The sequence below is a fragment of the Hypanus sabinus genome, chromosome 7, assembly GCF_030144855.1.
Source record: "Hypanus sabinus isolate sHypSab1 chromosome 7, sHypSab1.hap1, whole genome shotgun sequence".
In the NCBI taxonomy this organism is placed as follows: domain Eukaryota; kingdom Metazoa; phylum Chordata; class Chondrichthyes; order Myliobatiformes; family Dasyatidae; genus Hypanus; species Hypanus sabinus.
The window spans coordinates 28,904,578-28,919,091 of record NC_082712.1 but is presented as its reverse complement, the minus strand read 5'-3'; the positions used below and the strand labels follow the sequence as shown (position 1 = coordinate 28,919,091).

Here is a 14,514-nt window from a genome sequence, read left to right as displayed (position 1 = left end):
AAACAGGATGATAGAAAGAGGGAAAAGGAGGTGGTACCAGGAAAATAAGATTGGTGTTGGTTAATTATTGCCACAAGTACCAAGATACAGTGAAAACCTTACTGCTTGTGTGCCATTCTGTTTGATCATTACATACATATACTCAGTGACCACTTTATTAGGTAAACCTGCTTGTGAATGTAATTATCTAATCAGCCAATCATGTGGCAGTAACTCAATGCATAAAAGCATGCAGACATGGTCAAGCGATTCAGTTGGTGTTCAGACCAAACATCAGAATAGGGAAGAAATGTGATCTAATTGACTTTAACTATGGAATAATTGTTGCCCATTGGGGTGGTTTGAGTATCTGCTGATCTCCTGGGATCTTCATGCACGACAGTCTCTAAAGTTTACAGAGAATGGTGAGAGAAACAAAACCATCCAATGAGCACCAGTTTTATGGGTGAAGATGTCTTGTTAATGAAAGAGGTCAAAGGAGAACGGTGAGACTGGTTCAAACTGACAGGAGGGCAACAGCACTCAAATAACCAAGCACACACCAGTGGTGTGCTGAAGACCTTTTCTGAATGCACAGTACATCAAATCTTGAAGTAGATGGCCTACAGAAGCAGAAAACCATGAACACAAACACTCAGTGGCAACTTAATTAGGTACAGGAGGTTCTTTTTGTTTGCATGTCATCCAGCTTATGATTGGAAATCACGTTGCAAACATTCAGCAGGCCAGTCAGCACCTGTGAAGACAGAAACACCTCAGATGTGTGATCTGTCATCACTCAACACAATTCAGTTCCTGCTGTATTTTGCTTTTGAAAAGAAACAATGCGCTCAAGTTTGCTTTTATCCAATTTTTTGATCATTTTTGATAAGAAAATTCTTGCTTTCAAACTTCTTGGTTCAGTAACATTAAGCACACCACATTATAAATTCAGCACCTTGTATTGTCACTGAAATTCCAGATGATTACCTTCAATTGAGTGGATTTCAGCAGCACAGCAGTGTACTATTATTTCTGTATGACTCGTTTAGTGCTTACCGTGGGGATCCATTTTTTTACACTTCACCCTGTCATCCAAACCAAGGAAAATGGCCAGTGTTTAATTCATGCTGCCTTGAGCACGACAACCAGGGGCAGGGAACTTCAGTTGCATTTCTCCAACACCCTTCAGTGGTTCAATTTCCTCAGCTGCTGTCAGGCAGAACTGTGGTGCAAGTCCTCAAAAAAACTTACAGAGGTGCGAACTTGGGGCCCCGTTTGTATTCCCACATGAGACAATTGTTCAAGCCACCGTACTAATCACGTTTGGTGGAGGTGAACAACAGAAAACAGGGCTTCGGATCTGGGTTATGGAAATAAAGATGTACACATAAATACACTGTTTTTAGGTTAAAATCTTGTTCTGTGGCCTCACAAGGTTTCAATGATGCACAAGAGCATTTTATTCGGACTGGTGAAGACTCACATTCCATCTTGGCGTGTGATCGTGTAACCATATTGCGGATAATGCAGGAATGACACATTCACTCCAATGAGGGGTGTTCCATCTGCTGTGAGGACCTGCCCTCTGATAACGGAGCTCAGGCTGTGGAGCAAGGTTCAAAGTAAATTCATTATCAAAGTACATAATGTATATGTCATCATATACAAACCTAAGATTCAAATGAAGTTCAAATACATTTAAAAATTAATTTTAAAAAATATAGATAAAATACAGAGAACATGAGTTCTAGAATCTTTGAGAGTGAGTCCATGGGCTGCGGAATCAGTTCAGAGTTGAAGTTATCCACTCTGGTCCAGGAGCCTGCTGGTTGAAGGGTAATTCCTGTTCCTAAACCTGGTGGTGTGACACCTAAGGCTGCAGGACCTTCTTCTCAATAGAAATGAAAGAAAACAGCAAAAAATAGGAATCAAATGTCTTTGGAAAGAATGTTTTGTGAGCATGTATACTGTGTCAATAAAAACACTGCTGCTAATCCCATTAGAGAAAATGTGATCAAATAATGTGGGCAAGGACGATCCTAACTAATTCATCTTCATGAAGCATTAATTTTATTTCAGATATTCTGATTTAATGGAGGGATTCCCCTGACAACTTATCAAGATCAATATGATCCTTGCTTTACAATTGGAATGCATGCAGCCCCTTTTTTTCCTGTGCTCTTTGATTGCACTTCTGATACTGTACCTTAATACGCATTGTAAACAAGTAATAGGTTCATTATCAAAACCTGCTGGATCTTCCTACGGATTGGAGGATGGGCGGAAGGAAAGACAGGATCCAGGAAGTAGTCATTCACAAGCTTTTGTTAACTCTACTGGTTAGACTGAACCAGGTTGCATGGAGATCCCAAATTCTGTTGATGTTTGTCAACATAATTTTGTATTTCCCAAAGGCATCTTCATGCTTTTGTTCCCATTTTATTTATAGATCAGTAAGTACGTTATGCACCATTATTAGGGTCTTTATTAAAATCATTTATTAGCTTGTTTTATAGTTTCTGACAGATTTTTAAAGGGTTATCCATTTAGTCTGAACTAAGGGAAGCAGCCAGATTATGAGGGAATGGTAAAGGATCCTTTAGCAACAAGAACAACAATACCCTCTCAAAGCACTTGAACAAGATGAACATCAGCATATTCAGGGGCAACTCCTTCAATTGTAACTCTTAATAGTACTCAGTGGTAATTGATAAATGCTCTTTATACGGCTTCTTTCTGGTGTTCATGGGCCACAATCTGATGCGCTGCGGATACATCTTGCCTTCAAGCCTCTGTCAAGCTACAGAATGCAATCTGAATGGCTTGCTCCTGTATTTTGATCCTCTCCATTCCTTGGCCAGGAAAAGCCTGATCTCCACATGTCTGCTTCCCCTCTGTGCACAACATTTCTAAAAGTCAGTATGAGTTCAAAAATTTACTTCCTCCCAAGAAGGCCTGAATGCAAACAAGCTCGTGTCATGTTGATTTCATTCACCAGCTACAACCTCACATTTTCAATTTACCCATCCTTTTGTAGCCAGTATGTGGCCAGGAGAAGTACAGATCTCTCCTCGTTCCCTCTTGATTCCAGCTGAGAATGCCACTGAGAGATGTCTGAATGAATCCTTACATAGTGACAGCAGGCAACAGAGAGAGGAATCATGATTGAGGGAAAAGTATGTCCATTTTTGTCTACAAACTCCAGGAGATGCATGCCTATCAACTGCACTGAATCTTGTGCACATGGACTAGAAATGGCATGGACTTTTTGTTCAAAATACCCATGATATTGCAAAACTGACTCTTTCTCTCACACGCCCAGTCTGCACAGCAGAACTCAAGCCAAATTCAAGTGAGGCACTTATTAGAAAGTCTGCCTAAAAAGCTGTAGCTTTCCGATTTTGTAATGGGAACCAAGTTACATGAAGCTAGTTTTATGCAACTAAATCCCAAATTGACAATGTTTCATATATTTTAAAGTTCAAAGATCAATTTAATCGCCATATACATCTACATGTATTTGCAATTTGCTGTAGAGTGTTGGTGCGACATGCAACAATAAAAGAACAACATTCAACATTTATAAAGAATGAAGAATTATACAGGACAGAAAGTTAGAATGTAAAGTACAGATAAGAAATAAAATATGCATAAACACCAGCATGTATTACCATGTAAACACATTAGTAAAAGTAGCTTAAAAGTTTTATAATGCAGTGCAGGGGCAATAGATAGAGGGGGACAGAGAAAATCTAATTAGAATGGTTGATCTGATTAACTGACAGGGGAAAGAAACTTTTTAAGATCTTTTGGGATCAATAAAGTATCTATCTATCTATAGCACCTTTCGGAAGGGAGCTTTTGGAAAAAGCAGCTTGCTGGGAGGGCAGTGCTCACAATGGTCATTATTATGTCATTTTTTATACAGCAGATCTTTTTGAAAAGTCACATATCTGCTGATTTGCTTCTTTGTTCTTCCTGATTCTCTTTATTGTTCCTAGCATGTGGAAAACATGTGGGTATCATGTTATCCTTTGATTCTGAGGCAGACCACATAACTCTTCTTCCCTTTGTAGCTATTGGTAAGACCTGATTTGAGCCTCCTGTTTTTATTTTGGATAACTGATTCTCACATGTTTTTTAAGGTGACTGCTTGTTTGCACTTATTAACTGAGAAACAGCTTGGGGAAGATAGCTGTGATGCATGAGATATCCAGCAACAAACTCTATCTTGCTGTTGTGCATAATATGATCGAAATCAAAACAGATTAGTACAGCAGGCAGCCAGGTTAACAATCAGTATCCCACTCAGGTATTTATTAATATTATGTACAATCTTTAGCCTAGCTACAGTCTGCATACAGTTCAGGGGTGTTAAACCCTTACAGTTCCCAGATAAAACAGCTTCAGCTTAATGATACCTGAGTGCAAACAGATGGGATGCCAACAAACAGCCTTAGCAAATCTGCAATCTGCAGTCTAACATGTTTTCCCCCCGCAAAATGTTTGCAGAGATTTCGTCTGCATAATCAATTATTTAAAGACATTTCAATGTGACCACACTGAAATTCCTCTCTCTGCACCTATCCAGAAAATTAAACATCATTGTCATCAAAGCGGATGTGCATTCAACCAGGTAATCCAGCCGTGGACTGCTTGTGAGTAAACAATGTAATATTAAATCAAAAGGATGCACAATTACGACGGCACTCTAGATGTAAATTAGTCATTCTCTTGGAAAAAGGACGGAAAAATTTCATCCTCTGTTTAAGGTACTAAATGTAAGATATGCCCGCTGAAATCCCCTTCTGAAATGATGGGATTAAATCTAACAAATGGAGTTTAGTCTGTTTGTGAAATCAGGTCAGCTTGTTAATTCTACAGATCCAGAGAGCCCTATCAAACAAAACTGGCTTTTTGACCCATTGTGCCCATGTCAGCCTATCTAGGAATCCCAATGACCACAACTTTCTACATCTGGGCAATTCAAGTTCCCATTCAAACACTTTTTAAATGTTGTGGCCTCTTTATTTATTGAGATACAATGCAGAATAGGCTTTTTGAGCCACACAGACCAGCAACCCTTGACTTAACCCTAGCCCAATCACGGCAGAGTTTACAATGACCAATTAACCTATGTCTTTGGACTGTGGGAGGAAACTAGAGCATATGGAGGTCACGGGGAGAACACAGAGACTCCTTACAGACAGCGGTGGGAATTGAACTTGTGTCGCTGAAACTGTAAAACCTGCTACGCTACCAAGCCGATGTTAATTTTTTATTGTAACTTCTAATGACTTTTTATGTCTTGCACTGTCCTGCTACCACAAATTTCACGAAATATGTCCATGATAATAAATCTGATTCTGTTTCGGATTGTGACTGTTCTGTCTCCACCATTTTATCAGGCAGTGCATTCCTGCAACCACCAGCTGGTTAAAAAAATTCTTTCTCATTTCTGCCCTACCCATTTTACTCCTTCATTTAAACTCATGTCCCTGTTATGCAAAAAAGTTCCTCACTATGCACCGTATCCAGTCACCTCATAATTTATTACATCTTAATTACTTCCCACTCATCCTCCTCTGCTCCAAGGAAAACAAACTCAGCAGATCCAGTCTCTTCTCATATCTGAAACCTTCCATCCCAGGTAACATAAATCTCCTCTTTACCTACTCCAGTGAAATCACATCCTTTCTATAGTGTGCTGACCAGAACTGCACACAATATTCACATTTTGCTTAACCAAAGTTGCACCATGATGTCCATGATTTTATATGCTATGGAAGTCACCATCCCATATGTCTTCTTCACCATTGTGTCTCAGATCCCTTGACACTTCAATTTCTCAACCAAAATATTTAAAGCTGTGTTAGTGACCATATTTTTTAGATCATGAAAGCCACTTTAAGCAGACATGAGCCATCAGAATCAATTTAATATCACTGGCATACGTCATGAAATTTGCTGTCTTCACTGTCTTGCATTTACAATGCAACACCCAATAGAAAAAAAAGTGAATTATTGTAAGCATGTAGACGCTAAATAGTTAAATTCAGTAAGCAGTGCAAAAGTAAAAATTAAAAAAGTAGTGAGGTAGTGTTAATTGGTTCAATGTCCATTTACAAATCAGATTGAAGAGGGGAAGAAGCTGTTTCTGAATCAGCTTCTTTACCTCCTTCCTGATGGTAGCAATGCGAACAAGGCATAACTTTGGTGATGGAGGTCCTTAATGATGGATGCCGCCTTTTGAGACTTCGCTCCTTGAAGATGTCCTGGATACTAGAGACTAGTGGCCATGATGGAGCTGACTAAGTTTACAACTTTTCACAGCCTTCTTTGATCCTGTGCAGTAGCACCCCCCCACCCCCACTACCTCCCTACCAGATGGTGAAGCAGCCAGTTAGAATGCTCTCCACGGTACATCTGTAGAAAACTGCGAGTGGCTGTAGTGACATACCAACTCTCCTCAAACTCCTCATGAAGTACAGATATTGACGACATGGTACTCTTATTTTGCACTGTTCCTCTCTACAAGAACTTTCAAACAAGTTAGGACTAAAGCAGATTTAACTGGCTTTGAAACGAATGTGCAAAAAGAAAATAGTGAATATATTGGCATGCTTTGGTCAGTTTTGAATTTTTAAAACTTCCCACACTTGGTTTTAGAACTTAACTACATAATAGAATATGCATTGCAAAAAGTGATCATTGGTTGTGAAGCATTTTTAGATATCACTTAGAGTTTTTTTACAATGAAAAAAAGATTTTTCTTTCTTTGTCTGCCTTCATACATTGGTAAATTCAAGGTGCCCATCGTTAAAAATGTGGATTTTTTCCCTCTAATTTTGGGCTAAATTTAGTTCATTTAAATGACTCCTTGCTCCACAATTCCATACACCTCAACTTTGAACATCATCTAGATTCTTGCTCTTTAATAGATTCTACATAACAGTGAGGCCATATGACCTATCCTGCCTATGCTGCCTACTTTGTTAGAGACAGTCAGAAACTTAATTTTTCTTCATGGCTCTGCAATCATTTTTCTTTACAAATTCCTATCCAACTCCCTGTTGAATATCATTATTAATTAGCTTCCACTACAAGTTTTCCTAACTATAAAAATACCACGTAAATATATATTTCTTTTCATCTTATCTCTGGCTCTTTTTGTCTTAAATCTGTGTCCGCCAATTATTCTCTCTCAGCTAGTAGAAACCATTTTTTCTCATGGTCTATCAGAATCCCTGATTATTTTGAATAGTTCTATTAAGTATTCGCTTCATCTTTTCCAGTCTGAAGGTAGCACTCCCAAGTTTTCTGGTCTTTGCACATACCTTGCTCAGTATAAATGAGTAATGGCAAAACAGGAAGATTAGGTAATGAAGAAGGCATGTGGGATGCTAGCTTTCATTAGCTGGGGAATAAAATATATGAGCATTCCAGGTTTTGGAGATGAGAATTTAATGGCTGTCAAATACATAATGGGCCAAAAGGCTGTATAGTCCTTAGATTATGACTCTATGATAGCCGAACTTCTTGCTATATCCTGCCATAACCTCGTCACTTTGGCTTCCTGGCAGCCAGTTGGCACATTCAGACAGCGGCCTTTTGAGAAACTACTTAAAAACATGCTTTAAGGTTCCACCGCTGGTGTGCACCAATTTTACCCAGAATCCTATGGGCAAGGAGGTGAAAATCCATCAGAATCCTCCAGGTAAGACACTGCCACCACAGGGTGGTTTCCTCGAGGTCTAGTGTGAAACAGCTTAATTTCTCCTCTTTAATATCTCTTTTTTTTCCCCTTTTCAAGGTAGAAGGGGCTCTGCACTAAAACTACAGTCCTTTACGGCTGTGTTCTACCGGAGCTCGCTGAACAGCCGTCTTTGAAGTCCCCAGGGTAAGTCCTGGAAGATGCACGTCTTTGGGATGAGGCCCTGTGGACGAACCAATTCCATGTCGGTGTTGCCACCTGAGGCATCGCGGGAGAACTGAACATTACACTGCGGCGGCAGTGGATGAGGCCATCACTCTCTCCCTCTTTCTCTCGAGGGTGGGGGAGAGCTTGCGGCCATTACTTGAGTCAGAGAAACTCAGAATAAAAGTGACAGGGCAGACTATAGTATCATAATCAGCAATGCAGTAGAACAGAGTGATCTAGGAATAATGGTGCATAGTTCCCTGAAGGTGGAATCTCATGTGGATAGGGTGGTGAAGAAAGCTTTTCGTATGCTGGCCTTTATAAATCAGAGCACTGAGTATAGGAGTTGGTATGTAATGTTAAAATTGTACAAGGCATTGGTGAGGCCAAATTTGGAGTATTGTGTACAGTTCTGGTCACTGAATTATAGGAAAGATGTCAACAAAATAGAGAGAATACAGAGAAGATTTACTAGAATGTTACCTGGGTTTCAGCACCTAAGTTAAAGAGAAAGGTTGAACAAGTTAGATCTTTTTTGTTTGGAGCGTAGAAGGTTGAGGGGGGACTTGATAGAGGTATTTAAAATGACAAGGGGGATAGATAGAGTTGACGTGGATAGGCTTTTTCCATTGAGAGTAGGGGAGATTCAAACAAGAAGACATGAGTTGAGAGTTAAGGGGCAAAGGTTTAGGGGTAACACAAGGGGCAACTTCTTTACTCAGAAAGTGGTAGCTGTGTGGAATGAGCTTCCAGTAGAAGTGGTAAAGGCAGATTCGATTCTGCCATTTAAAAAAAATTGGATAGGTATATGGACAGGAAAGGAATGGAGGGTTATGGGCTGAGAGCAAGTAGGCGGGACTAGGTGAGAATAAGCATTTGGCACTGACTAGATGGGCTGGGATGGCCTGTTTCTGTGCTGTAATTGTTATATGGTTATAAGCTGTTTATTGTTTTGGTGGGGTACCTCCTCTCACTGGCAAAGAGTGACACCTTTCTGTGCCATGTTGAATTGACGGGTGAACAATAGCTTTTGTTGTACTGCAAATCATGGACTCAATTGGGGGCTTTACTATTGCTTGCTTGGTGTGTGGTGGGCGCTGATGCTTGCTGCTAAGATGTTGGGGAAGGTAGATGCCTTGCTGGCGCTTGTGCATGGGAGGGGAGAGAGTGCTGCTTTGGGGTTCTAATATTTTTTCTGTCATTTGTGATTCAGTGTTCTCTTCTGGTTTTGAGCATGTCTACAAAGAGTAAGAATTTCAGGTTGTATACTGTATACATTCTCTGATATTAACTTGAACCATTGTGCCAGAAGATACAGAGGTTGAGAGAGAACATGATTAGGCTGATCTTTGGTGCCCTGAAGTTAACATTCTTTGACCAATTTGACATCTGAAGAATACTTCTTGGTAGAAGTGCCAGTGGCAGATGGAGTCTGAATGATTGCGTCCCAGCAGGAACACAGGGTTCAGTGGAGTACTAATGGAAGCTGTGTGACTGTACCTAATGGGGAGCCATGCCCATCAGGAAAACAGAAGTAGCCAGAAAAATACCAAGCCAACATGCTGCCCTGGGATGTTTCACGTAAATGCTAGCAAGGAAGAAAGGGAATATTGAGTCTTCCACCATTAACTGAAGTTGGCTTAGTGAAGTTGAATGAGATATTAGTAAAGTTATTCAGTTTGTTTGTGGGAGAATTAGTTAGCTACAATAACTGTCCTGTTGATGTGTCATATCCAGGAATGAGGCTTATAATCACCTGACTCAATGACCAGAGTACTGAATCAGTCTCCTTTCTAGGAGACGTACAATAGCTGGATGAACTCAGCAGGTCGGGCAGCATCCGTTGAAAGAAGCAGTCAACGTTTCGGGTCGAGACTCTTCGTCAGGACTAAAGAAGGAGGGGGCAGGGGGTCCTATAAAGAAGGTGGGGGGAGGGTGGAAAACAACCAGAGGAAAGATCAAGGAGTGGGGGAGGGAACCAGGGAGGGGATAGGCAGCAGAGGTGAAGAAGGAATGTAAGGGGAAAGCACTATGGGTAGTAGAAGAAGGCAGCCTCTCCTGCCTATCCCCTCCCCCACCCCTTGATCTTTCCTCTGATTGGCTTTCTCTCCTCCCCCCACCTTCTTTATAGGGCCCCTGCCCCCTCCTTTAGTCCTGACGAAGGGTCTCGACCCGAAACGTTGACTGCTTCTTTCAACGGATGCTGCCCGACCTGCTGAGTTCATCCAGCTATTTTTGTACGTCTTGATTTGACCACAGCATCTGTAGTGTACTTTGTGTTTAAAGGAGGAGACTTGGATGCAATTCCATGGCTTAAGTGAGAAAATAGCTTGGACAAACTCTATTATTAGACTTCAACAACATAGACAATGCACTAGACTGCTGTGTGGATGGAATTATCTCCTCTCATTCCAGCACTAACAGACTAACCTGCTGTTGAAAGGATTGTCCCCAGGTAGGACATGACTGCTGTCCGGTTCAGTGAGAAACTTAATTCTGTCATGGAAGGACCTGGCAGCTTGTTGGGAGGGCGGCTGCTGGCTTTGGCCGATTATGTCCAGTGGGTCTGGTGATCCGCGGCAGTATGGCTGGTTTTGGCAGGCGTTGTGTAAGCAGCAGTCGGGATCCATACAGTCAGCCAATCCGTCTGCAAAATGTGAAAAGCATTCAAGTGTATAATGAGCATAGTCAAAGAATGAGAATTAATAACATGTTTAAAACAGCAGTTTGTGCGATTATTTCAACATTTATTCAAAGTTACAGCAGAGGCCTTGCATTCATTAGCATATGTACATTCAGTGACCTCTTTATTAAATATCTCCTGTACCTAATAAAGTGGCCACTGAGTGTACATGCATGGTTTTCTGCTGCTGTGGCCCATCTCCTTCAAGGTTCAACGCGTTGTATGTTCAGAGAGGCTCTTTCGCAGACCGCTGTTGGAACATGTGGTTGTCTGAGTTACCGTTGCCTTCTTGTCAGCTTGAAACAATTTGGTCATTTCCTCTGATCTCTCTCATTAACAAGGTGTTTTTACACACAGAACTGCTGCTCACTGAATGTTTTTTTTTGCTTTTCGTACCATTCCCTGTAAATTTTAGAGACTGTTGAGTGTGAAAATCCCAGGAGATCAGCAGTTTCTGCGATACTTAAACTACCCCATCCAGCACCAACAATTATTCCACGGTCAAAGTCACAGGTCACATTTTTTCCCCATTGTTTGCTCTGAACAACATCTGAACCTCTTGACCATGTCTGCATGCAACTGAGTTGCTGCCTCATGATTGGCTTATTAGATATTTTTATTAATGAGCAGGTAGGTGTCCCTGGACCCAATAAATTGGCTTATAATTTATATTTGAACAATAGCTTGTAATCTTTTTGGATAAGTGCCTCAAATAAGATAACAGGAGAAGGATGCCATTGCTGACAATGCTAATCAGCTAGTGCAGTATCAAGGCTGGAAAGTTTTAAACTTCTGACTTTGCAGAGAAAACTGTCAATCATAACATCGCTGCGGGATGCAGTCAAGCACACTGCAGAACATTTGGTACTCCTGAAATATTAATCTGTCTTTTGCTTGAAACATGTGAATGGAGCAGCTGAACCCCTGTCTGTTGGTAATTGGGCAAAAATAACAATCCCAGAATATTCACAGCAGAAGAAAACACATCAACTATTTTGCCACAATTATCACCAGCTTCAATGCTCAAATGGGCGTTTTTATCATCTTCTATTTGCATTGGGAGTTTTGTAGCTTCTGTTTTCCACCACTTAATGTGAAAGAGAACACAGCAATCAGTGTAGCCGTAATAGGGACAGGAAGCGCTGGAAACACTCGCCAGGTCAGGCAGCATCTGAAGCGAGTAAACAGGGTTTGCCTTGTCAGCTCAGCTGAGGCTGAAGCTCAGTCTTTCTCCCAAATAATCCAATGTTCTTTCAACACCAGAATGTCCGCAGTTTCTCCAGAATATCAAATAACGATCCAATGCCCAATTTATGCAAAATATGTTGAGATAGCAAGAAGGCTTCTGGAATTGAACCGCGGACATCATATTTGCATTCTCATTTTCAGATTCACATTTGGAAGTACCCAGCTGCCTTACTGCTCACACAAGCTTTTATTTCTGCATTTGCTTCTCTGAAAATTAACACTAGAGTGGATGGGGATAGAGAAAGTAATGGCAGGATGGTACCAAATTTCCACAGGGATGCTATGTAACTACATCAGTGTCCTTTACCCCAAGTCTAATATTTTCCCTTACATCTTTCATGATTGATGTCAACTTTTTAAGGGGATATGCCAGTATATGTTTGGAAAATCACTTGCATTTTGCTAAATGTATCACTTTAAATCTCATTTTGGTTATTAAATAAAGTAATCCTTGTTATTCCACTATATCATCTTCAGAGACAGAAGATACGTTAGGTTGCCTGCAGAATAAATACAAATGCAGCGTCGAGAGTGTTAAAAGCTCATTTTTAACACTGCTGCTGCACAGTCCCTTCCCTCAGGAAATATAGAAGGAAAGTAGAAGAAGAGACTCTCAAATTCAGTCATTCATCTTTGTTAGTTTATGTAAAGCAAACGTACATCTGGCACATAGTCTGCAGGTCATAAAACAGCAAGAGATTGACACCCACAGAACTAATCAGCTGGAAATGCATTTTTACAAGCTTCTCGGAAAACATCAATCAGAAGTAAGAATCTCATTTTCAGCTGCTGCGAAGGAGCCCGAGTTTCTCGATGGTGTTTATCAACTACACGCCCGAGTGAGTGACGGATGACTGTGGAATTGTTTTCCCATGACTTGAGACGTTATTCGTCATTATTTGTTGCCCACATATAGCTTGCACTATTTACCGCTGGTGACTTGATTACGCCGTTGTTCGCGGGGAAAGGAAAGGCATCCCCTTTTGCAGTGCACGGCAACTGGAACGTGAGGGCTCCGCTGGCAATTGCAAAGTGCGCAATGCATTGGAACTGAGTTGACCAGAGGACCAGGGCCATAAACATCGAGGGACCATCAGTGGAAAGGGTGACCAGTTTTGAGTTTCCAGAGGTCAACATCTCCGAAGATCTACTCTGGGCCCAGCATACTGATGCAATTACAAAGAAGGCATGATAGAGGCTATATATAATTAGGAGCTTGAGGAGACTTGGTATCTCACCAAAGACACTGACACATTTCTACAGATGCACTGTGGGGAGCATTCTGACTGGTTGCATTATTGTCCGGTATGGAGGGGTCACTGCACAGGATTAGAAAAAGCTGCAGAAATTTGCAAATTCAGTCCGCTCCATCATGGGCACTAACATCCCCCACATCAAGGGCATCTTCCAAAGGCAATGCCTCAAAAAAGCAGCATCCAGCATTAAGGACTTCCATCACCCAGAACATGCCCTCTTCTCATTGCTACCATCACAGAGAAGGTACATTTCTAGAACTAAACAAACTACAAAAATATCTTTATAGCGAATGAGGCTCTTTTGAAATGTAGTAACAGTGGAAGGAAGGAAAGGGCAGACAGGTGTGAAGCAGTATAGCTACATTGGAGAAGCTGGAGATTTTGCCCTTAGAGCAAGATTAAGGGATATTTGACTGAAGTATGCAGGGTCATGTCAAGTGTAGACTGGGTAAATAGAGAGAAGCCTTTTTCCATTAGTGAGTGATCCAAGGAGCTCAGAAGATGCATTCAAAGTGATGGGCGAAAGAAACAGAGGCATTATCAGGTATTATTTTTGGGTTGCTTGATACATGAACTCACTGCCTGTAAGTTACTGGGAATGGAGTCAATTGGGATTATTTAAACCAGAAGGAAAATTATTTGCTGGGATATTGGGAAGAAGCAAGGCAATGAGAATTGTTCCACTGAGAAATGGCATGGCTAACACAACAATATAATAGTTCTATGATTCCAACTTCTACACAACCTTCCACAAGCAGGGGTAAAATAAACTGTTCAGATGAGGTTGACAGAGCGATAACTACAGAGCAGAAGGTAAAACCCTGAAGATCTTCCTCAAATGTTAGTCCAGCTTAGTTAATGTTGAACCATAAATATGGCAAATCTGACCATGTAGCCCCACTTCAGTACTGGAATGGAGTTGCAGTATGAATTGTGGGGCTTGACAACAGCCTTCTGACCCAGAGACAAGAACGAGCAACATCGAACACCAATACTTCATTAGTAACAGAAAGCAATCAGTCACAAGATTACCGAACACCAGGAAAGTGCAGCCTGCAACCTTGAAAATCTGCTGGCATATTCAAAAGGGACTACACTAAAAAAAACTGTTTTCCCGTTAAATGTCACCAGTGGCCCCAGCAGTGGGAGGTTGCTGAGAGGTTGAGCTCAGTCAGAACTGACAGGAAAGAGCAGATGCATTGGTTGTCACTGTATACTGATATTCTAAGTGAGTTGACATGACTCCCACTGGATTAGGATGCATTTTTATTCAAAGCCACATTTTGTTTGCTATTTTTACATGTAACCTTTTATTTATTTTCTCAATTCCTTTCTGCCTCTCTATGCCCCTCTTCCACCCCTGGAGGTGGCTGACTGCCTGATTATGTACAGGTATGGAAGCCCTAATTGCCTTTGCTCTATTG

The 14,514-nt window shown here is 41.1% G+C and overlaps 1 protein-coding gene across 5 annotated transcripts in view; it reads right to left on the bottom strand.

Annotated features, from left to right (window-relative positions):
• The window catches only part of tenm3 (teneurin transmembrane protein 3), a 1,636,378-nt gene that overhangs the window by 81,919 nt on the left and 1,539,945 nt on the right, over positions 1 to 14,514 (bottom strand). For all 5 annotated transcript variants that reach the window (XM_059974311.1, XM_059974313.1, XM_059974312.1 and 2 more), the window contains 2 exons: positions 10,334 to 10,550; positions 1,466 to 1,585 (listed from right to left, as the gene is read on the bottom strand). In XM_059974311.1, coding sequence (XP_059830294.1) covers positions 1,466 to 1,585; positions 10,334 to 10,550 — 337 coding nt within the window. The remainder of the gene's footprint in view (positions 1 to 1,465; positions 1,586 to 10,333; positions 10,551 to 14,514) is intronic.